Source organism: Apus apus, chromosome 2, assembly GCF_020740795.1.
Source record: "Apus apus isolate bApuApu2 chromosome 2, bApuApu2.pri.cur, whole genome shotgun sequence".
Classification (NCBI taxonomy): Eukaryota; Metazoa; Chordata; class Aves; order Apodiformes; family Apodidae; genus Apus; species Apus apus.
In genome coordinates, this window is record NC_067283.1 from 131377467 (window position 1) to 131405018 (window position 27552).

At 38.9% G+C, this 27552-nt stretch overlaps 1 protein-coding gene across 1 annotated transcript in view; it reads left to right on the forward strand.

Moving 5' to 3' along the window:
- SLC26A7 (solute carrier family 26 member 7) overlaps positions 1-12002 on the forward strand; it is a 67373-nt gene extending 55371 nt beyond the window's left edge. The window contains exons 13-18 of the mRNA XM_051610959.1: positions 2646-2762; positions 4548-4596; positions 7189-7289; positions 9096-9150; positions 9237-9340; positions 11967-12002. Of these exons, the coding sequence (XP_051466919.1) occupies positions 2646-2762; positions 4548-4596; positions 7189-7289; positions 9096-9150; positions 9237-9340; positions 11967-12002 (462 nt within the window). The remainder of the gene's footprint in view (positions 1-2645; positions 2763-4547; positions 4597-7188; positions 7290-9095; positions 9151-9236; positions 9341-11966) is intronic.
- The last annotated feature ends 15550 nt before the right edge of the window (positions 12003-27552 follow it).

Below are 27552 nucleotides of genomic sequence, written 5' to 3' on the forward strand. Positions count from 1 at the left end.
ACTGTTTTGGCATGCTAAAAAATGCTGGAATGTGAAAGGTACATGAGAATGGGGAGGACTCTGAAATCTGAATTAAAAGCATTGTTGTTGAGGCTGGCCCAGCTGTCAGTTATTGTATCACTTCTTATTCTTAAGAAGAATGTTGGACTAACTTTGTCAGAGATGGGTAATCAAAATTTGATTTGCCTGCTCTTCTTTTATCAGTTAATAAAATATTTTGCACAAATCCCTTTGTGTCTTTTTTTCAGACTAACTGTTTCCCTGCGCTTTTTTTCTGAATCATTAAGGTTAATGCCAGTAACCAAGTAATAACAAACTAGTGTCTGCAGACAGTGGGGGAAATGATGTTTTGTTAAGAAAGCAAATTACACAAGAACTTATTACACAAAACAAATAAGGAAAATATTTTTAAGATTTAGAAAAATGCATTTAATTGAATTTAGAGTCACTGGGTTGCAGCAGGCATTTAGGGTAATTTTTAATGTATGAATGTTAGACTGATCCATGTTCTTCTGGTAAATAACAGCTTAGACATAAACAACAGGACCTTTAAACATGAAAATATGCAAGCTTAATGATCTACCCTGCCATTAAAGTCTGTGGATTTGTAGGGGTTAGTTCATCAATAGGAGGAAAGACATTTTAATGTGGAAAAAATCAAGAGGGTACTTAGATGTTTATGTGAAACACATTGCATCACAGGCATTCACTGAACTGAACTGTTACCTGAGCACAGACAGTGCTGTGCAGAGACCACGGGGCAATCGCCTGTATCGTTCTAAAGGAGCATCGGGGATCAGTCACCTGTGATAATATTCCTTCTTTCCTACTGAGATCTCAACAAAGAGGATGTCCATTCTTCTCAGAACAGTTTTTATTAAGAAAGGAACTAGAACCAAACCAGAACGAGGAATAACTGAACCAAATTCGGCACAGTTGTCCTTTCCCATCCTGGACAAATGTTGTACCTAAGTCTGCCATCTGCTTGATTTGGCCTTATGATTTGAGCCTTTCAGGTTTTTCAGCTTGTATTTTTGGAAGCTTATTAACTTCTTGATCACCACAGGCTTTGATACCTGCACATCAGTTCTATTGGGTTCTTTTAGTTTTCATCTTTGCAGTCTGGTGTGGCACCTAAGTGCCCACTTGTCTGCATACCGTGCTGCGTATAGCATTGGTTTTACTGGAATCTGTGGGATGTTGGTGTATTTCTCCCTTCAAGCATATATTGCCCTCTATTTTGACCTTATATTAGAGCTTTCTTGCATATGAACTTAGCCAGTTGAATTGCCAGTTAGGCTTTGCCCCTTGACTGACCAGGGTTTGTTGGTGATGTGATGTTTACCACAGTCACATTAGTCGGTAAATTGCGCAAAGTCCCTATACATAGTCTGGGGTTCATTGCCTCAGTTTTGGGTGTTTGGAATGTTTCCTTAGTCTGTATGATTGTTTTTTTGGTGGTGTCCAAGAGATTGTCTGGATAGTCTGAATAGCAGTCTACAATAAGGAGGCAGTTTGTGTGGTTTGTGGTGAAGATTTCCATCCCTGCTTTGCTTGAAGGGCTGTTGAGAAAACTGCATATCTTAATGCAATCCCATACACTTTTGAACTACTTAAAAATGGTCTGTGTCTGCTCCACTTGCATTTGAGTGTGACCTTGATACATGTCTCTGACTTCTGTTATGAAGAATAGAGGCTTTTTGAACCTATATTCTCTTGCAAATTTTTGGTTTGTACTTCCTGTTACCCCCTGTCACACATAATTAATTTTTGAGACCTGATCCTCCCATAAAATCAGATATTTTAAAATAAAATTCCTTCAAGAAAGTGTTTTATAAGTTCACCTTGAGAATGAGAAGTGTAAGGCTTGTTTTGTGGGAAATGTTTCCCACTGATGCCTGGGGGTTTATGAGGTTTATTTGATGTCCTTCAGAAATCTCCTGCTCTATAACATCTGTGTTTTGAGCTACACAGTGTTGTTGAAGTTACCTGCTGAACTGTTTGATACTTATTCAAGGAGGTGCAGAGACAGGATTGGAGGCAGCTGATGGTTCTAATGGAGACTGTTTGTTGTGCTGGTTGTAGGTATGGGCTGGCAAAGTTTTAAATGTGTCACTCAAGCTTGATCTGAATCTACTAAGTATTTCTATGGAGAAATATTCCTGTTGTGTTGAAGACAGCTTCAGTTGACCAAGATGAATGTTTTCAGCATTCTCCAAACCACCTTCAGGATTTGTTGCCCCAAACCCTTGTGTACCTTTCCCAACATGTGTTTATCTAAGATATTCCCTGTCTGTAACTCTAGTCTTGCCTATGTTTGAGGAGCATACCAACTGAAACAGTGCTACTATTATTCACCAGAAAATAGTTCTTACTATTAGATAAGGAAGAAGGAATATTATTTTTCTTTCATGCTAATTTGAATAAAGAATAATTTTTCTTATGGCTTACTTATATTTCCTTTTTTTACTTTAGTTGTATGTGAAGATTGATCAAGACATTTATCTGTCTAATAATTCTTGCAATTCAAATCCCCTTCTAGGCTGATTTACAGGAATTTTCAGGATTTTTTAAGAAATTAGTTTGTTTTTTATTCTGCAAAACCATGATAATTTTTTCAGCATTATATTTATTTCATTCCACAGGAATCACTAAAACAAGTAAAGATAGTTTCAGTCAACAACCCATTAGTCTTTCTGAATGCCAGGAAATTTCATGCTGACCTGCTAAAGATAATCCAGAAGGAGAGCACGAGCAGCCAGGCATGTGAAGATGCAAACAAGGTAGGATGTGCCATGTGCTGCAGTAATCATGGTGACAGTATTGAAGATCATGATTACTTTCCTTGCATTTCTTAGAGAATGAATCAGATACTGAAACAGATATAAAAAGACAATATTGCAAATTATTATTTTAGAATTAAGTTAATCTTGATTGTAATCAAATTCAATATGGATTATTTTCTAATTATCACTTGGAAATAATGTCTCTAGTATTTCTTCATAATATCCTGTAAGAGACATTAAGGCACTGATTGAAAACTGTTTAAGATTTCTGGCAGAACTTACATTACCTCAGCTAATATAAGGTTGTGAGTTTAAAAGGACTATGAGTAGCTACAAGCCTACTTGAATAACAAGTCACTTTTTTTCTGGAAATGAGTCCTTGAGAGAGACACTTCATTTCTACTTCTAACTATACATACTTCTAGGTGAATTAGGAGGAAGGTACAAACTGGCTAAAGTTTTTCTAAAAGGTAGCGTTGCTTTTTTGTTTCCTACATTGACTGTATTGGAAAATAAACAGTATACAAATTATGTATATCCTGGTTTTGGAGAAAATCTCTATAAGTATAGAATTTTTTGAGTTTATCTGCACCTAACTATTGCAAATTCCTACAACTCTCCCCAAAAAGGGAAAAAAAAGAAATTTCTATTTTTTCTGTCATTCTGATGAAGGTATTCCAATGCCATACAATGCTTACTGTAGGTAATTTCATCCACTTTGGCAAACTGGGCTGAGAAACTCACAGCTGTTTCTTAGATGGGATGTTAAGAGACTGTTCAGCAACCTGTGCCTATCACATCTGCTGTCTCTTGCCAAAGAGCTCTGCTACCCATACCTACTTCAATGACTGGCCTCTCCTTGTCCAGAAATTCAGCTCAGAAATTGTGCTGCTTTTTTTTCCTTGGTTCTGCTAGGCGAACTGATTTGGATTACTATGATAACAAACCCCCCAAATTACTTAGGATTTGCATGGAATTAATTTATGAATTAATGTAATAAGTGTGATAATTTAATACGGTAATTTAATTAGTTAATTTATAAGTTACTTAGGAAGGAGATTTTATCCTTTGTCTCTTCTATAAGGTACTTGGCAGTACAGCTCCCTATAATACTGTGCATATTTTAAACTTTTTTTTAGTGGAATAAAGATCTTTCTGTAGCCCATAGTGGGAATTAAGAAAAAATTCATTTTTGCTTTTCTTTCTGTACTGTATTTCTGGTTTTAATGCATATTTCTTCTGAGAACTTAACATTCATATTGAAATAATTATTAAAAAAATTCTCCACATAAAATTACTTCCTTAATAAATATATATGTAAAAATGCTCTCACTAAAATATTAGTGTGGCAGATGAGATTGCAGCAAGTAGAAAATTAATCGAAAATTAATCTGATAAAATCACTGGCTAAAGTTTATCTTTTCAAGAACATCTTTCAGGAACACTTCTTACACAACCTCTACTTCTCCCAAAATCATGATGTTCATAATCTGCTTTCTAGTGGATCCCAACATGACATAACTTGAATCATCTAAAAACCAAAGTGAAATACCAGTTTGGTATAACTGTAGAAGGATACTGAGAGACATACTCAGCAAATACTATCTATCCAAAAGGCTGTTACACAGAACATTATTTTGGAGAGAAGTTAACTTTGATATTGAGAAACAGAATTATTGTATATTGCATTCATTTTCTCTGGTTACTATGCATTGGACTAGTTTTCCTTGGTATGTTAACAGGTTGTTGCTTTGATTTCAGTGTGAGCAGAACACATTGCTCTCTTCATTTTCCAATGGAAATTGCCATGGTGAGTTTATAAATGATAAAAATGGATGTAAGTGTGCAAAATGGCTCCACACTTTTCTTTTTATCTCTAAATGAAACCAAGTTGTCTGGAAACCAATATTTTCTGTTAGACCAAACATTCACTGAAGCATGAACAGTGCTAAACTTTGTTAGCCTTGGCCTAATGGGTCCTATTTTTATTCTGTTCTTGACTGAGCTTTTGAGATTTCAAAACTGGGGAACCCATGGAAGTACCCTTTCTGCAGGAGTCCTTTCTTAGTTCACAGGAACCAGTGTGGGCATATGGGGACTTTACTGCCTGGATTGGTCTTCCCACAAAGGGCTAAGAGCTCTTGCTAAGCTCTTAGGGGTTTTTTTGCATTCATGGAGGATATGCATGTTAATATACAAGAGTAAAAATAGGATCAGATTAAAGCCATGGTAAATCTTTGTGATCTTTAAAGCAACTTTGGAGAAAATCTCAGAATATGTCAACTGAATTATCAGTGACACGGTGGCAACCAATATTGTACAGTATATCAATACACTATAGAATAAAGAAAAAAACCTCAGGGTTTGCTTTCAATTAAGGATTAAGCGGGATATTCCACTCTTCCCACATTTTATGACACTTAAATCAAACCAGAACACATACATTCCCCAGGCAGAGCTGCAGCAACCTTTTGCAGAAGATACTTTATACAGATGACTTCACTGTGGATGGAATTGAAGCACTGTGTTCATTTAAAATACTTTAACACACAAAAGCATTAAGACCACAGTAGAGAATCTGATTTGGAGGCTGTTGTCTGAATGTTTACATTTATTAACTAGACTCCTGACATTTTTATGATACTACAGTGTTTCGTTTACTTAGGGGTGACAGAGTGCTTTGCTGTAACTTGCAGCAATTTACTGATAACTGCTACCAAAGACTTTACAGCACTATATTGTAAAATACTAGAAGAGTTCACAGCACTCTATTGTGAGAAGAACTTGACAGTACATATTTCAGTTGTCTTTTGGATGAGTGGTTTCTTATGTTACAGAAGTGACAGACAGCACTAAACTCTCTTTTCTGGTCACTTAGGTCATGCCTTGAGGACTTTAATGTTCTGTTGTTCCTTCTACCAAGGAGTCTACGGTGACTCTTCATGAGGGCTTTGTAATAAAAAACAGAGAGAAAAATGAAAAATGCTTGTAAAAAGAAAAACAAAATATTGGACTTGCTTAAATTTTCAGGAAGGAGAGGAGCAGGAGGACATAATCGTTAATCCTTATGGCAGTCATCCTGGAAAGCATGGCAACTTACATCTTTTTCAAAATCTTTCCTTTGTCCTTCTGGGGAATACCAATTTGCTGTTGGTCTGTATCAGCACCAAATTAAACAGCTTCTGGTGCCCTCACCATTGGTTCAGAGATGGAGCAGGTCTGTACCCATAATCCAGCAGCCAGGCAGCCTGTACTGCTCTGCAGGATGCCAGCTGGGTAGGAAGGTAGCACAAGTAATAGGGAGAAAGACTAAGTTACTTTGTTTCAGGGGCAGAGGAGATGCATAGAAATTATTACAGTGAGCAGCCTAGCAGATCTCATGGTTCCTTTCTGAGTTTCCATCATAGTAATGCCAGGCAGGAGGTTTCCTTTTAAATTGTGTGGTTTTGTTTGGTATGTTTCTAATAATGTACATTGGACAGTACAAAGACTCCAGTAAATTTCTGGAGGAGCAAGTCCAAAAGGCTTTGGCTCTCAGACTACCATCAGAAAGGAATTAGCGCCATTATAAATTTACACCATGTCAGAACCATTTAGCTTAACCTGCCTTTATATTCATAATTCCTTTTGTTCTTTTTTTTTTTTTTTTTAGTTTTGTGCATTATGATAACTAACATTTGTTGACAGAACAATGCAAATAAGATATGCATATATTGCTCTTCCCTTTGTGAAAGCCAGGAATTACTTACCTTTGTGGCACTTCAGGATGTATTTAATACAGAGTGTGTTTAGTTTAAGAACAAGGTGGCCTGAGGTTGAAGAATGAGTATAAGACCTTTGCAAATCTTACAAAAATATTTTTTCTCCAGCAGCAATGCATGACAATATACAGAAAAATAACCAAACAAAAAGCACCACAGTAAAACCTTAGAACAATGAAACATTCCACTTTACACCTTTTTCCTTCTTATGGGCAGATACTAGTTAAGCCACAGGGAAGCATTTAGATACTACAGAAATGAATGTCATATCAAAACTTCAAAGAGAGAGATACAGTTTCTGTGTATCCCATCTAAACTCATCCAAACAAGCCAAGATATTATCCTCACTCATTTAGAAATTCAACTCAGAAGAAGCAGTTTTTAATTCTTGAGAGACTCTTCCTGTCTAAAACATCTCACTAATAGTATGTTCTGTCTGTTGTCACTTCATCCCTTTGCTCTGAAAGTCCTTCATATCCTCCTCTAAAATATGCCATTTATTTGACTGATATCCCAGTACATAGTAGTAAACATTTTATTGCAATAGTTTGTGTTTATTTTGTTGAAATATCATTATTCTTCTATGCTTTTCTTAACTATTTACCCTTTTAATTAAAGTTTTTCATTTATCAAATGTATAGGTGAGTCGTTGCAGTCATGTCACAGTGAGCGATGTATTTTGATATTAGACTGCAGTGGACTGAATTTCTTTGACTACACTGGAGTCTCAGTGCTGCTTCAGGTATTCATGACATCTGGCAAATTCTGTACATAGAAACATAATTACACATGCAAGTTATTTGGGCCAGCTTCTAGTCAACCCACCTATATCAGTGGGTAAACCTGTCACTCATGGAAAAGACAAAGACAGATTTGGTATTAAACTGCACTGTGTTTATATATAGAATTATATAAAAATAATTCTAAAGATTTTGGGTAACATTCAATGCTAATGTAAGAATCTGTATATAATGGAGATTAGTTTCTGAACTTTTTTTTTTTTTAATTTTAAACCTGTGTTAGGTCATATTTGACTCAGTTATGTCAGTCACAGGGGAGCCATGTGTGGATTCACCCCTTTAAAATTCTCCTTTTAATTCTGTGATTTTATCTGTATGTCCTGCTTTCTGCTAAGCCACAGGTTTTAATGATCTCCATGTTTTCTCCTGTGGATTATGTACCTAGCAGGCTGGGTTCCTCAGGCATTGCAGGAGCTCCAAGGAGCTCTCAGAAGACTAAAACAAATAACTGCATAATGAACAGTTCTATACAGTGGGTGACAAATTATGTTCAAAAGCTATTTCTTTTGTTTCCATTTAATAGTTGTGCAGTGGGTACAGGTTTAAGTGGGTGTGTAAGGCTTGGCTCATGCAGTTTTTCAGAGTAAGAAAGAAGACTAAATTTGAACTTGTGTCTCAGCTCAGGCCTTTTCTTGTGCCAACCATTTTCTCAATTTACTGCAGTGATTAGCAGTGAAGTAGATGTTGCCTTAAAAATGTTACATTAAAACCAGGTATATAGGTGAGGATGTAGTGAAAAAGAAACTGGAAAAATAAGGTTAGTGGGAGTTATTATTTATTATGTCTCCCCTCAAAATATGCGGCATTCAATAAAACATTAATTAAAAAAAAAAATACCATGAAACTGATTTCCAAAAGACCTGAGAGGCCTCAGAACTACAAATTACATCAAAGAAGTGTTTGTCAAATTTGTGAGAGGTAATTCCAGCACAGACTGTGGAGTGCTCAGGTCAGGAGTGCAGCATCTAAGTGAAGGTCTTGTCCAAAATTGAATTAGCCAGAGGAGAAACACCCTCAATGTGTCCTCACTGTTACACTCCTTCCCAAAATATCACCACTGTTGCTGGAGTTGGGGGGCATTTTAGGACGGAGTCAGGGTTTTGGTTTATTTTTAAAAATAAGTATTCTCATGTGGTTCTCAGAATTCTTTCAGAATTATTCCACCTTACATGGATTGTTTAAACATTTTTTGAAGAAGGGACTGCTTTGGATGATCCTCATCTGCCAGAAAAAGGCCCTTCTCTGCTTCTAGTTATTTTCACTTTTTAATTTTTTTTAATTATTTTTTAAAAATTTATTTTCTACTTTACTGGATATTTAGCCTCTGTGAAGTTATTTTCAAAGACATTTGCAATGAAAGACTAAAGAAAACCTGAAGAATAAAGAACAACCTTTCCTAGGTCAGACTTATGCCTTTAAGGGCTGGTAGGTAATCATGTAGAGAGCAGATGGAGAAACTTACTGAAAAAAGAGAATTGAAAAAAGCCACCTAAAAACATAGTAAAAATGCATAACTGTTAATTAATTTCAGATTTGTTTCTCAGGTACTTTGAAGGTGTGGGGGAGAAATTGGTGTGTGTTTGTTGTGTTTGACTTATAGGAGGGCTCGCTCTGGTGGCTGCTGGCAGTATAGCTTCAACTGCAGCACTCCATGCTCTCTACCTGATCTGAATATGTTCTTTTTACATGTTTTAGTCTCTGTTGGTATTTTTAACAGTTTTTTTAATTCCATGTTTTCACACCTATAGATCTACATGGACTGTAAAAACAGCCACATCGATGTGCTGCTAGCACACTGCAAAGGCAAGTATCAGCTTACAGCAAATTTTTAACATTATGGTTTATGTTTCCTCACTATCTTATCAGTGCTCATGTTTGTTTTATTGCAGCTTCCCTGATAAAGGCAATGCAGTACGGTGGAAATCTTGACTCTGAAAACCCTGTCTTCTTTGAATCTATTTCTTCAGCAATTGATGCCATTCAAATTCACAGGGTGAGACTATCAGCAGGGGTAGGTGAAGTCTGGAGGGATCCTCGGATGTTCACAGCAATTTGCTAAAGTCTGGGGAAATCTTATTTACCCATTGGACCTTTTGTGTAGAAATCTTTGATCTGCCTATTTTCTATGACTTGTCTTCAACCTCTGGACTGCAGTTACTGAGTTTTTACTGCTCTCACTCTTTTCCCATCACAGTCTCTCCTCTGGCAACAACTCCTCAGTTTTCTACACTAGATCCAGTGGCACTCTGTTCTGGTGCATTAATCTGGCTGCATTCTCCTCTGGAAAGCATATCATCATCTAGAAACACTTAACATAGCTTCTTGGTGAGGCAAATTAACTCACATCCAGTTCTCCTTTTCTGAAACTCTGCTCCTCTGCTCCTCAGCCTGGGTTGCTTGAAGCTACTACACGCAGCACCGCACTGCTCTGATCAAAACACTTCTGGATGCTTACCACGTTTTTTCTAGCTAGAAACTTGCCTCCACCTGCACTGTAGTGTGCTGTGTTGGCTCACAGATGGAAAGAAGGGAGAATAATTGCAGAAGGAGGGAGAGAGAGCTAGAAGGAGAAGGAAGAAAAAAGCTTGGCACAGAAACTGAGGTTTGAACATGTATTTACTCCTTGCTCAGTGATAATTCTTGCAATCCCTGTTAAAGGCTGTAAGCCTGGGCTTTCCTCATAAACAGTGTGAGCCTGCCCTGCTGTAATCCCAGAGTAACAGGCTGTGTGTTACAAGTAGTGTTCTTTCACATTGTTTTATTTATGATTTCAAACATGAGCTTGGCTCAGAGCATTCTCCAAGAGGCATTAAATTCATCACTGTCTGTGGTTTGGGTTTATTTTTCCTCCATTTCATATATTACTAATTCAATTAGAGTTGCCTATGGACAAAATGACATTCATAGAATCATATAATCACAGAATGGTTTGGATTGGAAGGAACCTTAAAGCTCATCAGGTTCCAACCCCCCTGCATGGGCAGGGATACCTCCGACTAGATCAGGTTGCTCAAGGCCCCATCCAACCTGTCTGTGAGCACTTCCAGGGATGGGGCACCCACAACCTCCCTGGGCAACCTATGCCAGCATCTCACCATCCTCTGAGGAAAGAACTTTTTTCCTAATATCCAGCCTGAATCTCCCCTCTTTAAGCTTCAAACCATTGCCCCTTGTCCTCTCACTATACAGCCATGTAAAAAGCCCTACCCCAGCTTTCTTGTAGGCCCCCTTCAGATACTGGAAAGTTGCTTCCATTTATTTACTTTCCATTGATTTACTCAGGTAAGTTGAGCTGGCACTGTAGATCTAGTGGATTGACCAGAAAAATATCTTCTTTTCAGAGCTTTACATTATGTTTTATTTTTTTGCAAAAAATAATTTAATGAAAGAGTAACTGCAGGGTGAAAATAGTGAGGATGACTTGTGTATTTTGTCTGGGTCTGGTTAGCTGAATGAGGAAGATTATAGTGTTATAAAATGTCTGCGTTCTTTATAGACATTAATTAACCTTCCTAACATTCTTGTAAGATAGTTAGGTACTAGCATTCCCATTTTATGAAGCAGGAACACGGAAATAACAGGACAGATGTCCAAAGTGAAAAGGGGGAGGTAGAGCTCAGAAGCCCATTTTTCTAGGAACTGGTCCCATGTTTCTACCAGAGCTGCTAGGCAAATCAAAACACTGAACAATGGCTTAGCAGATTAGTGTGAAAGGCTTGCAATCAGCCTCAAATTTTAAATGTATGCTGATGCCTCTTCAGAGTATTCAAAGCATGTGATTTGGGGTTTTTTATGTGTTGCTTGCTTTTAACACCTGAAGATAAGAGAAGCTAGACAGGAGTGAAAGGGCAATGTGGCAGCAGTAGCTGCACCACACTGCAACTAATACAGTCTGTGTTCTTCCTGTGCCATTTTAAGATAATGATTAGACATTAAGAAGAGATTCTTTACTGTGAGGGTGGTAAGACACTGGCACAGATTGCCCAGGGAGGTTTTGGATGCCCCCTCCATGGAAGTATTCAAGGCCAGGTTGGATGGGGCCTTGAGCAACCTGGTCTAGTGGGAGGCGTCCCCATGCAGGGGGGTTTGAACGAGGTGATCTTAAAGGTCCCTTCTAACCCAAGCCATTCTATGATTCTAAATGAGGTCAGCAAGAATTTTGAGTGTTTACCTGAAGGAAAAATGGCAGGATGGAATGAGATAGGATAGGACAGAAATGAACAAGATGAAGGAGTTTTAGATTTTTGGAAAGTGATTCATTCTGATTCACATTTTAGCTTCCCTCCTGTAGCAGCAAATAGGCTTTCACTTGCAGAAAGGTAGAGACAAGAGGGCTTTGTGGTTCCTTTTAGTCTCTGCTGCTGTTTGGATAGGCAAAGGTGCTCTTATCTACATCCTCCAAGGATAATGGCTTACAATTCTTATTTTACATTGATAAATTGATATAAGACTAATCTGTTGCTTTATGTAGTTAATCCTCATAATAAATAACTTTTTAAATTTATTTATTAGTCTTCATAATAGTGATATTTTCAATGCTAGCAATGCTTCTTCTGCTAAGTTTACATTGTATTCTAGGAAACCATTCTAATATATTTTTTCTGTTTCTCCTAATATAGAATTACAGCAAGTTCAATGAACAGAGTGAAGTGTGATGTCAACCCACTGAGTATGGCTAGTTTGATCTGCTCGTATTCAGAATGAAATACATCACAGCTTCTTCTTAGCTTTTTTCCACAGAGGATCTCATAGATGATCTTTTGTGTGGCATGTATGTTTGCTACATTCAGTAATGACAGATCTGCCATTCAGGAAAAAAAAAATCTTTCAGCTGCCACCACTCAGAGTATGTTGATACAATTGTTCTATGGTGGCTTTATATAATATTTTTATATAAATTTAGGTACAGATTATTAGAAAGCAGACAGGAGGCACTGACTGTGTTTACCAGTAAAGGTATATTCTTTTAGGTATCTTCTATTGTAACATTAATTGTAACATGCATCTGTAGTTTTGTGCATGTAATAATGAAACATTATGAATTCTTAAAACCAGTATGTTGCAATTGACACAGTATATGCAGGAAGCCAAATATCAGTATATATTGTTTCCAATGGCTTTACTTATCCCTTCTTCTGCTCAAGACAGCCTTTTGCAATAACAGAATCATATCACAGCTAACATGTTCTATCATTTCTTGAACTTGGTTTTGTGTGCTTTTTAATGCCTGCCAAGGCTAGTGGGAGTGCTATATATTCAGAGAAGGCTATAACATTTGATTACTACTTTCCTCAAACAGTTTTAGTAATTTATTAACACTTTGGAAGCTATTTACATTGTACTTTAATTGTAGAGGCATCAATTGTATATGTCACAGCTGAATGGAGATCTCTACTTAACTGCAAACTGAGTAAATGAATAAATGGTAGATTTTCTACTAAGTTCAGTATTTATTCTTTGACAGATAAATGTTTTGGGTTTGGCGTTGTTTAGGTTGGTTTTTTTTTTGTTGGTTTGGGGTTTGTTGTTTTTTTTAGCGTGTTGGTTTTTTTCTGAAAATTGACAGGTAAGTTGCAGGCCTTTAGCAAAGATAGTATCTACCATGAGACTTTTGGGTTTGTTCTGAATGATCTTGCAAATGGAATAACACAGATGTTTTTAAAATTCTTTGTAGTGTTAGCCCTTGATAGAATCCTCTTTGTCTGCATCAAATTAACAATTCTGTAGTGCTAATCAAAATGGCTTCCACTTTCCGCTGCTTTTAATAGGAGTAACTTTTCCACAGCTAAATGGATGTTTTGAGATGGACATTTGTCTCCCATTAGCTCAAAGAATTTCGGTGTCATTTAAAAAGTATTTCATTAAGTAAGATTACAAATTCAAAATGTCTTAATGTTGTGATTACAGCTTGATTGTTTCTCAGGGCTGAATTGGGAATGAAATACATTTCTTCCCTTAAAATATTTAATCATAACTCTAAATTTCTGAACCTTCCAACACTAGGCTTTGGAATACTTATTCCTGTAATGTATTTTACCTTCTATAATTTGCCAGCATGTCTCTTTTTCTGTAGATATACATTGTTAATTAGATTACCTTTCCAGCAAGTGGCACCACTTAGGACAGCTGTTTCTCAGCAGAAGAGAGCATTCAAGGGATGCATGATGACACCTGCCCTTTCAATTGCTTCTAAAATGCCTGTGCTGAATTTAAGTTCTGTCAGACCAGAACTGTGTCACAGATCCATGGTTAGTGGGTGAGGGAGAGTAATTTATTTTTTACCACTGGCCTAGGAGTGAAAATTACTTCAGCACTTGTGCAGTTTCTGCTTCTTCACCACCACCCCTCTGAGCTATTGATGTTTACTAAAACTAGTGATGTCATACTGCATATTGCCTGTCTTCAAGTGACTAGGATGACATGCCATCAGATGTCATGCACTGGTGACCAAGTGCTAGGAGTTCACTGGTCACTCTGCTGCTGGACTGGACACTGCTTAGTGTCTTGCTTGAGTTCCTGTCTGCGAAGTTGGCACTGCTGTGCTTCTCTTGCAGAGTCAACTGTCAAACTGCTCAGTTCTTTGGTGAAGATTTCAGGAAACACCCTAAACCTTCTAGATTAAATTTTACTATCAGTATCTTTGATACTGATACTATCAGTATCTTTGTATAGGCTGTCCACTGGCTTCCCTCTGACTCTCAGGAAGAATTACTATGTAAATATACAGGAGCTTAACAAAAAACTTCCCAATTTATCTTAACTAGACTAGACTAGAATAGAATCACAGAATGGTTTGGGTTGGAATGGACTGTAGAGTCCCTTCCCCACTGGACCAGGTTGCTCAAAGCCCCATCCAACCCGGCCTTGAACACTTCCAGGGAGGGAGCATCCACAGCATCCCTGGGTAATCTGTTCCATTGTGTCACCACCCTCACAGGAAATAAATTTTTCCTAATGTCTAACCTAAATCTACCCTCTTTCAGTTTGAAACTGTTACCCTACGTCCTATCAAATAACAGCTTTCAGTTGAAAGAGACCTACAATGATCATCTAGTCCAACTCCTGTTATTATAAAATAAGGTTCCCACCATCCACATGGAGGTGAATTACAGCCGGTAAAAGTTTGTGTTATTGTACCTTCCTGAGGAAAGCATTCATCATAGTACCTTCCAGTCTTATTTACCTGCACATCCATATGGAGTTTTCAGAGCAATGCAAAGTTTTATTAATTGTGCTTATACATAAGCTCGTGAAGTATTAACAAGGGCAGAGTCCTGCAAAGTGCTGAGCTCTTTCATTTTGTTCCTATTGGTGTCTAAAGGTGTGAGAGAGACTGCACCCTCGCAGAGGCTCAAGGAAGTGTCTCATTCACTACAAAGTTTCAACTAATGAAAAGAATGTGTTTACCAATCTGAGTAGCAAGCAATTCTGAAAATCTAGCCACTCACTTCAATTCCTCTATGTACACGTAGGTGCTCAGATTTTAAATTCCTAAATTCCAAACAAATCATCTAGCTTATGACAATCAATGTTTCAATTTTGCACACTTTGGTTTATTCTGCACTTAATAGGAAAGCCTTAATATAGGATTATTTTCAAGAGATGGCCCCAGATTTTTGGAGATGTTGCAGCTCCTTGATGTGTTTAAGAATTTTTCACTATCTTTAGGAATTAATTCTAAATGTTAGGTAGTACATTATGTGAATGAAAAGTTTTCTGAAAAATGTGAGATGTGCTAATTGGAGTATGAAAAAATGAGGATCCGATCATATGTTTCCTACAGAATTTGTGTTTCACACGTTTCAAAACAAAGCGCGCAATGAGGAAAAAGATAGAGTGCAAACTGATGTTAAGAAATGAATATAGTGACAATTACAAATTAGGCATAAAATATGTAATAAGGAAAAGACTGTTAACATTATATTTATGCAAATTAAATGTTTCTAGTTCTCATCTTATGTCTTTCATTTTAAAGGTTACTTGCCCTGATTCGATGATTCAAGTGTCACAAGGTCTGACTTTAGCTGCTTTGATAAAATTTATTTGACAGTTCTGTGTGTCATAAATATATAATGCAACAAGGAAAGGTATCTTCACTGTTGAATGAAAACATCAATGCGTCAATACTGTGCATGAATACTGTTTGACATTTACTAGTTGCAAAAATAAAATACACAGTATGCCTTGAAAATATGGCACTCCTATTTTTGGAAGACACTTTCCTTGTCTGCAGAAAGTACTGCCTCATAAATAAATGAAGGAGTGCAGTTCCAGAGTGGATGCTAAATGGTGCTTTCATCATTAAGATGGATTTTTAGTAAAGATCACATAATCTGTATGTTTCCATATGTTTTACAATGCATTTAATATTTTTTCTTGTTTCAATTCTGTATATTACCATATGCAACAATAAATTTACAGAAGAATAAATTGGAATATGAGACAATTTACATGTAGCAGGAAGAAAATGTCCTCATCATTTCAATACTTAGCAGCTTTTCTTTTTTACATTCTGTATTAACCAGTCTGTAATAAGATATGTTGCCTTCTCCAACCTCAAGATGTATTAAATCTTAATAATGAAAGAAGAGAAATCGCATTACATTCAGAAGTTTGACTTCCTCACAATTCTTAGTGAAGTATGGCATCTAAGAGATGTTTTTACCTCTGTAAGAGATACAGAAATCTCAGGCGAATTTTCTCAATATTGCCTTTTTGCATGCACAGTTATTTGAATACATCTTTTTTAGTTGTTATTTCTATCTACAGGTGGTGCACCTCATATCCAGTTTGCACGTACTGATGGTATTGCTTATATAAAGTCTGTGGCTTTCCCCAGTAGAGAGGAAATTATGGACAAACCCTCCCCCCTGTCCCCCCCCTCCCCAATAACTGATGGCATTGATGGAAAATAGCTTGAGTTATCTTTAAAAATTTGGCCTTGAAAGTAGCAGCTTAATTTTCCAAGCCTATTCATTTATGAAATCATTTGTCTCTACCAAAATTAATGCAACCTCTACTTTTTTTTATTTTACAGTGGTTTGCAAAAATATAAACAATTTTCAGTGTCATAAACTCCTCATTACTATACAGCTAACTATCCTTGATGATATTCTTAATGATAAAGGCTGTTTCTTAGAGCTGTGCTTCTCAACTGCACTCACACAATGGTGAGGAAACCACTTTGGAGAGAGATGACTGAGCAACCTCTTTCTTTTCCTTCCCTGATCTGGAGCATCGAAGTCCAAGATCAGCTCTCACCAGGGACTTGAAAAGCAGTTTGGGGAGCAACTCTTTCCATAAGGGGAATCCTCTGCCATAAGGCTCCATGGCATTTCAGTAGAGTATGACATGCAAAAGCAGATAAATGACTGGTTAATTTTATTTTTAATGTTCATTCCTATAATAAAGAGACTTTTTGTGCATGATACATTCAAGTGGTCGAGAAGAGCCAATGGGATGGCTCACAGTGCTGCACAAGTTGTCTTACCTGCTGTTGCTTTGACTGACTTGGTGATGGTAAATACTTTTTATCCCCATTGTATGGGGATAAATGCAGCCAGATCTCTCCTAGTCCACAGGTAAAGTGGCATTATAGTGTTAGGACAAGAGGAAATGGCATCAAGTTGCACCAATGGGAGGTTTAACTTGGATATTAGGAAAAAATGTGGTGTTTAGGGACATAGCTTAGTGGTGGAATTGGCAGTGCTAGGTTAACAGACTCAATGATCTTAAAATCACAGAATCATTTTGGTTGGAAAAGACCTTTGAGATCATCAATTCCAACCATTACTTTGATTTTACTGAGTCCAGTGTTAAACCATATTCCTAAGCACCACGTCTACATATCTTTTAAACACTTCCAGGGATGGTGATTCAACCACCTCCCTAGGCAGCCTGTTCCAGTGCCTGACAACCCTTCTGGTAGAAGAAATTTCTCCTAATATCCAATCTAATCCTCCCCTGTCACAGATGGTGGCCATTTCCTCTCATCCTGTCACTTGTTACTAGGGAGAAGATACCCAGCATCCTTTCAGGTAGTTGTAGAAAGCAAAAAGGTCTCACCTCAGCTTCCTACAGACTAAACAGACTTACTTCTCTCAGACGCTCTTATAAGCCTTGTTCCCCAGACCCTTCACTGGCTTAATTGCCCTTTGTTTCACTTGCTCCAGCACCTCAATGTCTTTTCTGTAGTGAGGGGCCCAGAACTGAACACAGTACTTGAGGTGCAGCCTCACCAGTGTGAAGGTTGCAGGGGCACAAGCACTTCCCTAGTCTTGCTGGCCACACTATTTCTGATACAAGTCAGGATGCTGTTGGCCTTCTTGGCCACCTGGGCACACTGCTGGCTCATAATTAGCTGGCTGTTGAACAATACCCCCAGGTCCTTTTCTGCTGGACAGGTTTCCAGCCACTGCTCCCCAGGCCTGTAACACTGCCTGGGGTCGTTGTGACCCAAGTGCAGGACCTGGCACTTGGCCTTGTTGAATCTCATACAATTGGCCATGGCCCGTTAATCCAATCTGTCCAGATCCCACTGTATAGCCTTCCTATCCTCAGGCAGATCAATGCTCCCTCCCAACTTGCTGGTATCTGCAAACTTACTGAGGATGCACTCAATCCCCTTGTCCAGATCATTGATGAAGATAGTAAAGAGAACTGGCCTCAGTATTGAGTCCCAGGGAGCACCACTTGTGACTGGCCACCAACTGAGTTTAACTCCATTCAGCACAACTCTCTGAACCTGGCCATCCAGCCAGTTTTTTACCCAGAGAAGAATACACTGGTCTAGGTCATATGTAACCAGTTTTTCCATGAGAATTCTGTGGGAAAATGTCAAGCGATTTACTAAAGTCTGGCTAAACAATGTCCACAGCATTCCCACATCCACTAAGTGGGTCACCTTGTCACAGAAGGAAATGAGTTTAGCCAAGCAGGACCTGCCTTTCATGAACCCATGCTGAATGGACCTGATCACCTGGTTGTCCTGCATGTTCTGCATAATGGCACTCCAGATGATCTGCTCCATAACTCTCCCTGGCACTGAGGTCACATAACATGTGATACATAATATCCCTTGGATGACTTCAAACTTGAACCACATGCAGCTTCTGGGGTGATTGAGCCACTAAACTAAAAGAAAAAGTATGTGATTTTAAAAACAGAGGACTGGAACAGACCTGTTTCATCACTGAACTGTATTTTCTGTGCAATCTGGGTAGCTGTGCTTTATAATCTCAAAGAATGACCTCTAAACCAAACTCATGATTGCCTGGGACTTCACTTGCTGTTTCAAACATTTGAAGCCTGAACAGGCCATAGCAACTGAAGGAACAATTCATCTCTGGTAGTCCGCATATGGAGAGAGTTTTCAGAAATGGAAAGTATTATTACCCAAAGAGCAATTGTACAGCCCCACTGTACTTCACATACCTCCACTAGCAATTACCTGCCTTATTCCTGATGACTTGCACACAAACATGTTCCTCATTAAACCTCTTCAATCTATAAACTGCTGGGATAGATTGTAAAATCCCCTATGGGCTGGGGGGAACAAGATCCCTATATTTTTTTTCTCCTGAACAGAAGCAGATGATACTTGGTAATTCAATTTTGGGAATAAGGTAACTGGCAGATCACATCCATCCTGCACACTCTCTATGAAGGAGGGAGAAGTGTAGTGTTTTGTCAGTCCTGCAGTTTTGAGGAGTGTTTATTTCTATACATCACACATCAGACAGTGAACATCATGTCTGCCTGAGGATCCAGCCCATCTGTGTTATCAGTGCTATTAGAGATTTTTGCTGTAACATCTATTAACTGGTTTCTCATTCTGCCTCTGTGGACCTGCTGTGTTTAGATCTCTGTTACAAAAGTCCTTTTAGAATATATTTTAAAATGGAATAATGACATTACCTATCCAAGAGGGTTTACTGGCCACAGTACTGGAATTGTTAGTTGATACTCCAGTGTAGTTAGTTTATACATTAGTAAAAATTGTTAATTTCAAACACTCTCAGCATTTTGCTTCAAATTCCTTTTTCACTTTAGTCTCTCTGTGACTGATTTTAAATCTCTGGAGCTTCATTCCATTCTGTTTTAGCATGGTTCTTATAGCCAAATTCTTAATTCAGAGTACTTCCATAAAGAAAGACATGTTTTGAAAGAATGAGAGCAATCCTAACTGATAAGGAAAAAAAAAAAATGTACTTTTTTGGTCTTGGAGGGTTTCCAGATTTTAAACAGGTTTTAGAATATTTGCATTCTACAATTTGTGATCATTTTAATTATATTTTCAGTAGTAAAAATGTGTTTAAATCTGCCAATCATAAGCTCAAGTTCAGTGCTAGCCTGCCTCCACTGTTGCCTTCATTTCACATTCCTGCAGGATGCCTCTTCTCTTCAGTTCCCAATCCCATGAAACAGAGTTGGTGACCTGTAGGAGACTCATGATGCTCTGCAGTCCAGTGGATTTCTTAGTTTGCTCCTTCCCCTTTCTATCTCTCATACTGGCAGACAGTCTGCCCTACAGACTGCATAGCACAAGTGCTGGTGAGTGTAGTAGTAACCAATCTACATGTGAGATTGTGCAGATGCGGAGCTGGAGACCAGGGTTAAGATGCTGGTGGGCTTTGAGGCTGTCGTGTGTGGGACTGGGAGGGCAAGGGCACTGGGGCGGGCGATGGGGAGTGGGAAGAGAGTACAGGGGGGGGGTCAAGGGAATGAGACTGCACAATATTGTGCATGGACGAAAAAGCTGAAAAAGCACGTGGTATAGCTGGGATGTCAGGCTGCTTGGGGGTGGTGGATGAAGGAGAGGTAGACCATAGTAACTTGAACCAATTGCTATTGGCAGGCCCTTGATCAGCATGCGAGGTCATTTTCTTCAGAAGTGCAGTTTGTCTCACACAGGGATAGTTTTCTCACACTGCCATTGATCCTGCTAACGTGGTTCTAACAGCATTTCAATTACTTCTTAGTGATAAAAGGGTGAGGTGTGTTTTTTTTTCCTAGAATAAGACTTTTTTCAGACAAAACACAGCATTTGTAAGTGTTTCATCCATATAACCAGGAAGTACATGTATAAGTAAGCTCACATCTGCCTCTTTTCAACCTCACAGATTACACCTTTCAAGAGAGACAGGTGGTCCATAAGGAGGAACAGGTGTATCCTGAGCATTACCACCTCCATGTTATGGACAGTCGTTGAAAACATTGCACTCAAAGCACTTCAGTCATTTCTCCATCAATGTCACCACTCAGATACTTCATCAAGAACCAGCAGGGGTAGTGGCAGCTCCATTTGTGGCAGGTGTCCAAGAACATTTAGAATAGGACTAGAAGTGTGTCAACCAAAAGAGAGAAAGGTGAAGGGGAAAAATTTCAGTCAAAAGTTTAATTTGAAGCTAGAAAAATATTATAGAATAACCAGTTAGGGCTGGTCTATGGTTCGCTGTGAACAATGTTGATAGAGTTTCATGGGCACATGGCACCCTGTGCCTTGGTGTGCGCCTCAACTCTGCCCACCAGGGAAGTGCCAAAGCAGCCAGTGCAGTAGAAAGATGTCTCTGTTACCCTCCCTGCACCCCCACAGCTGCACTGGGGTACCCCTGGAGCTGTGTGGACACCACACAGGGGACTATGGTGACCCATTTAGCACAGAGCAACCAAACGTTAATGTAGCCAGGGGCATTATTGCAGTGTTTATGAGGGACATCTATGTGAGTTTAGACAGCTGCTGAATCTGTCTTCCCCATTTTCCTCAGCTTAGAGAAGCAACACCCTGCCTGCCTGGGCTGCATGTCTGAGAGCTTAAACTGAGCATTGCCAGATCAATGAGATTTACTGTGTCCTGGTCTGGGCTTTCCAGTAGAGGACTTGATGGTATTGAAGGGAGTCCATGAAAAGCCATGAAGCCTGACATGGGAAGAGAGGCTGACAGAGCTGGGGCTGATCAGTTTGGAGAATACAAGGCTCAGCAGAATCTTATCCAGGTGTATAAATACATGATTGGGGGTGTATAAAGGGCAGAGTCAGACCTTTCTCAATGGTGTCCAGGAACAGGAGAAGAATCAATAGGAACAAACTGAAGTACCATAAATCCCACTAAAACATAGAATCATAGAATGGTTTGAGTTGGAAAGGCAACAAGATTCAGTGGGGCCAAGGGCAAAGGCAACAGAGGGCATGGGCTGATGATCAAAGATGAAAATCCTGGGGTCTGTTCTTTGTAATGATGGTTTAACATTGAATATTTAAATTGTCCCAGGAAGAGGGACTGGTGCCCAGGAGCTCCCTACTACATGATTTCCCCAGGCACTACAACCAGAGTCTCTCCTTTCCCCAGACAGCACAATTCAGGCTTGAATTCTTCTTGGTATAGCTTTGGTGGGAGGTATACTCACATCAGTGCAGTGAGTATTCCCCTGGAGGTAAAAAGGTGTATTTGAATCTTAACAACCTTAGAAGGAGGTTGTGTCTGGATTTCTCATGTTGAAGGAGCTGCCCTAATTTATATCTGAAATGAGAACCATGACTATGTTTTGTTAACTCTAAGCTGTTGAAACAGTGAAAACACTGAAAGATCGATGGGACCATCTTTATATTTCTGCAGGGATTAAGGGAAATGCCTCACTGCTTTACCTGGTCACTGGTGAGACAACTTTGGTGCCACCACAGCCACAAGTCTGGGCACCAGATAAAAGCAACCTAAGTGTTCTAATACCCAAAGTCAGCAGTAACTGTCAAAACCTTTACCAAGCTTTGGAGGTGCTGCTGTGCAATTGTCAAAAAGGATCTTTTTACAGAAATACCATTTTCTCTGGAGAGTACCTGCAAAAAAACCCAAAAACAAAGAAAAAAAAAAAGTAATCTCAATTCTGTTGTATGTAAACTGCATCTGCATCAGTGGTTTTGTCCCAGTTGAAAACAGTAGGTAAGTTTTGGTAAGAGTCAAGCTTAGGTGGTGTTGTTTTTTCCCTCAAGTTTTCTGGCATTTGTAAATTTAAGATAGGACCTTAATGTTGTATTAGCATAGATTTTTATGTGTCAATTAACAGATAAATTCATTATGAAAACTCATTCAGGAAAGGGCTGACACCAGACAAAGCCTCGAGGCAGCTGTGGATTGCCGGGATGCAACATCTGCTCCATCAAATTGCACTCAGATGCTCCGGTCCCTCGGCTGTTTGTCACTGCTCCACGCGTCTCAAGCAGCTCCTAACCTCTCTGGGACGTGCAAGTTTGGACACAGAACCACAAAGGCCAAATGTCTTTGTTAATGCTCTCAGGTGTAACCAGCTACAGAAAGTTGTCACTTTACACAACCCTTTGACATCACTAAAGCAAAAAATCTGAACAAACTACAAGCCGTGTTGATTTGTCATGTGAGATTTGCTTTCATTGATTTATTTACTAAGTATTGAACTTGACATCTGTGTGAAACCTTTAATCTACCTTTGGAGCCCACCTGTCTTCTAGGTTATGAACCTCATTTGGTAATTTAGCTAATGTAAAAATGCTTTCCGTTACTAGTGGTGGTGCTTCTCATGACATAACAGAAACTGACTCAGAAAGTAGCATATGCTGTTATCACCCATAATAGATCAGCCACATCTCAAAGATTGGAAGCCAAAATTACCATTTGGCATGTCTGTAAATTCAAATATACCGTCTGTCCCAAGCTGAAAATTAATGGCATTTTATCTAGTTTATATATATATATCAAAAGCTTTGCTTTCACTACTGCCATAAAAGATTTTTCATTTAGTATTTATATTATAGGAACTCTCCATGGGTGTTTAATGTTGTTGCAGAGCTCATCAGGCTGCAATTTGTAAAACACATCCCCTTCTGCCTCTCTGCAGATTGTTTCCTCTACAGGGAGGTTTAGTGCTTCCAGAAACACAGAGTTAAAACAAGAGCCCTGAGAAGCTGTTTGACTGTCCCCCTGTCCCATGGCAGGACCCAGTAAATCATTCCCAGCAGGTATTTGTTAATAAAATGAGAGGTAATGCTAAAATATTATGCACATATATATCTCTCTATATATAAAATTTATATATATTCACACACATTTCTCCATATATGTGTAGCATATGTCAAAATTTCCTCCATGTGCTCTGGCATTGTTTACCTTTAGTTTTAAAGGGCCTACAATTCAGAAAAGGACAATTACTGAGGAGGAAACTTATCTGCACACTTTATGAACAGAAGACTCCCTGACAGCACGCAGACTTCCATGCAAACACATGGCAGGATCAGACCTTTCACGGGTAGCTCAGCTCTACCTGTAGTTGTGGTGCATTTTCAGCCAGCACACAAGCTCCTTTAGCGGGTGTGTGGTGGGGTTTTTTGCCCAATTGAATTCACAGACATTTTTTCAGGCAGCCTCTGTCACTCAAGCGTTTTTGATGAAGGCTTCTTTTTGACAGCTACAGTTTCTAAAAGGGACAAATTATGCGTCCAGTCCTGCAAGCCTGCCTGCAATGAATGCCTTTAGAAATCAGTGGAGCTTTCACATGGCAGATGGCTCCCTAGCATTGAGCTCTACATAATTCTGCGATATTTTAGTTGGGGATATTTTAGTGGCTTTTTCCCTATGCATGACAGCATGATTTGCTGGCTGCTAGAAAATGTCATCAGACCCTTTCTCATTCCACAGTGAAACCTTTGGATTATTTTTTTTTTTAACAAGTTAAAATGTTTTCTTTGCCTGTTGTACAGGACACTCCTATCCTAGGAAAGATTGTTCCAGATAAAAACAGTGACAGTGGGAGGGTTGAAAGGCAAAATAGTCATGTTATGTTTCAAAACAGATCTAAAGCCAAAAGAAGAGGGGAGAGGTTTTTCTAAAAGCCTTTAAATAAATGTCCTAGTGTTGAAAATACTTCTATTCCTAAAAATCCTTGTTTAGGACTCTCTCATTATTTCATTTGTTCTTCCATAAATACAATAAATACAAAAAATATTATAAATTCACCAGGCTGAGCTTTTTTGCATTATCTCAAAAAGGGCAGTTGCTTAAGTATAAATTCAACGGCTACTGCAGATCTGTCCACAGCCATTCTGCCTCCTAAAAAAACACAGCAAAAAAAACAACCTAGTGCAAACCTCTCTCTGCTTTGTCATTTGTCTCAGTCCCAGAGAGAATTAATGTATTATCCCTGGCCAGGCCTTGATCTGCATGCAGAGATTGCAGTGGGTTACTTTTCACTGGCTTTGTTGATAGACTCTGCAGTGTAGACACTTCTCCTTGAAGTTGGTCACACAACCCATTCCCAAAGAAACAAGACGTATTTTGACCAGCTACTATAGTGTTTAAAATGGACTGGCAATCCTATCAGATGTTTAAGTGCAAGGGAACAGTTTGTGTGTGAAGCAAAGGCTGTCTGACTCTCTGGGCTGTCTATAGAATGACACAGGAGCCCTCTTCAGACAGTTTAGATTTACCAGCATGTCATTGGCATTGAAAGCATAGCTATGACTTACTGGCTCTGGCTAGTAAGATGGATTCTGTTTTTTGGAAGGTAGGTGTAATTCTAAGCATCCATGTCTGTATTATAGACCAAAAAATGTAGCCTGAATATGTCTCACTCCTCCCTGGACTTAGCAGTCTACACATCTTTTACAGCACACAAAAATACCCAACCTCCTTAGTACTTTTTTCATTCTAATCATTGTGAATAATTATTCCTTTCCAGTGTTTCCACTTGTTTTCAATAGACATTGTTTTTTCTTTGCCACTTCGCTATGATGAGTATTCAACAAAACTAAAACTAATGTGGCTTCCTCATTTTCTTCTTTAAACAACAGCGTAATCAATGATATCAGCTGATGTCTGGAGACTGGAACTGCTAGTTAACCTTCCTTGCCACTCTTGGCTGAAGAGTTGCCTGGCCTTGCAGGGTGTCAGACACTGTAAATTATGGAAAAATAATGGCTATCTTTAGCAATGTGGTGATACAAAATTATATTAACAACAGGATCATTTGATTAATTGCTCACATTCATTGTTCATATAATGAACACTCTGGATTTGAGTCTGGGTTATTGGAGAGGGTTTTTTTGGTTCCATTCTTAACAATTGGATCAATTGTTAAGAGCCAGACATTGGCTCAGAAAGGTCTGAAGGCTTGGCAGGATTATTCAGAATCCCACCCAAGGTTTCCATGTGAATTTCATATGCTACCCTACATGAGCCTGGATATAAAATTGGGTAAAAACTTCCACAAAATACAGTATATATCTTGTCCATTGGAAATAGTATCATCGTCCAAAGGAAAGACTGATCTCATATCATGCCTAGGCATAAGCCCCACCCAACCTGCCCTTGAACACCTCAGGGTTGAAGCCCCCACAACATCTCTGGGCAGCGTTCCAGTGTCTCACCACCCTTACACTGAAAATTTATGCCTGATATCTAACCTAAATCTCTCTTCTTTCAGTTTCTGCAAGCCCCTGTAACAAGTTCTTCCCCATCTTTCCTGTAGGCCCCCTTTAGGTACTGTAAAGCCACTATGAGGTCCCCCTGCAGCCTTCTCTTCTTCAGGCTAAACAACCCCAACTCCCTCAGCCTGTCCTCATAAGAGAGGTGCTCCAGCCCTCGGATCATTTTTGTGGCCCTTCTCTGGACACGTTCCAACAGGTCCACACCTTTCTTGTGCTGGGGACACCAGAGCTGGATGCAGTGTTCCAGGTCTCACCAGGGCCTTGGCAACTGATAGTCATGAATGTTTTTTTGCATCTGGCAAGCAGCACAGTCAGGGAGGAGGAGTGCTCATTACTGCACCATGGACAACGAGCCAGTACATAGAGAGTTAATAGCCCAACATTTAGAAAATTAGGGAACTGGGACCTTGAGGAAGCACTCTAAGGCATAACATGCAAAGCCATTTTTACTAATCAAAGACGTATTGCAAACTTGGCTGACATTTGCTTTAATGAAAGACTTTCATTACTGTCCAGCTCCTCCGCAGAGTTCAAAACTGTGTAGCTAAACTCCAAATTGTGTAGTATTTTGAGTCAAAGGACTGGACTTCTTTTGCCAACAGATGAATCAATGGATTATGGGTACCCATCTTCCAAACTCTGTCCAGCAAGTGTGGCTAACCTCTTTGCTTACGCCCCTAAACTTGTAGATCTAATTTAGTTCATGAAGATGAGAAAATATTTCTTTTTTTTTATAGGATTAATGAGTCAGAATTCTCTCCAGATTTTGGAGCAGCCTATGGTTTTTGAGAGCTTAACATCATCCCATCTAAGTAATAATTTTCATGTACACATGTGCTAAGCAGTAGTCCAAAAAAGGGGCAGTCTCTTAGTCTCCTCTATTCCAAAAACTACGTTACGTGCTGGATTATAATGTTGAAAGTGATATACCTTTCCACCAGGACTCCTTGAAAATTTTTGTTAGTGTAAATTACACCAAAATCCAGTCCCAACAGAGAGAAAATAGTGATTATTCATTATGCAGGTGTCAGATTTTGACTCAAGATTGGCAATTAAATCAATTACAACAATGCTCTTGATTCCCTCCCATCCAGGTAGGAAAAAGAGAGAGAGAACAAGGAGAGAGACTTTTTGGATTGAAAACTAAAGTAGACAGCTTTAATTAAATACTAATGATAAAGAAAATACATACAAATATATACAACTATGTGCAGGAATGTATAAAACCCCTATCAACTCCCCCCACCCCCAGCAACCTCCATGGTATTATCCTTAGCTGTGAACAGTTCCAAAATGTCCCAGACCACTTCCAGAGGTATCGGCAGATCACAGAAGCTGAGGGTCAGCCATGGACATAAGAAGAGAAGAAGGGCTTGACTTCCATGATCCCTGATTTTATACCAGATATTACATATGTTTATAGATGGAATATCTCTGGCCAATTTTGTTATCCATCCAGTCTGCTCCTTCCTACAGGAGGGCTGCAGCAAATCTGACAAGTAGAGTGAAGTGTCCTTGGTCTCTCAGCACTAACTAAAAACATCCAGGCATTATCGGTCCACTAGCTGGAAAACTTGTGTGCTGATTAAAAGAAAGTTCACTGAAGAAAAAAAAAATCATTAAAAAGAAAATTATCTTCATCCTGGTTCAAGCCAGGACAGCAGGTTAATGTTTTATTTAATTTTAAGAATTTTTAAAAGTGGGTTTGTGGAGTCACATCTGAAATTTGAAGGGAGCTAGTCCTTGCAGTGGCAG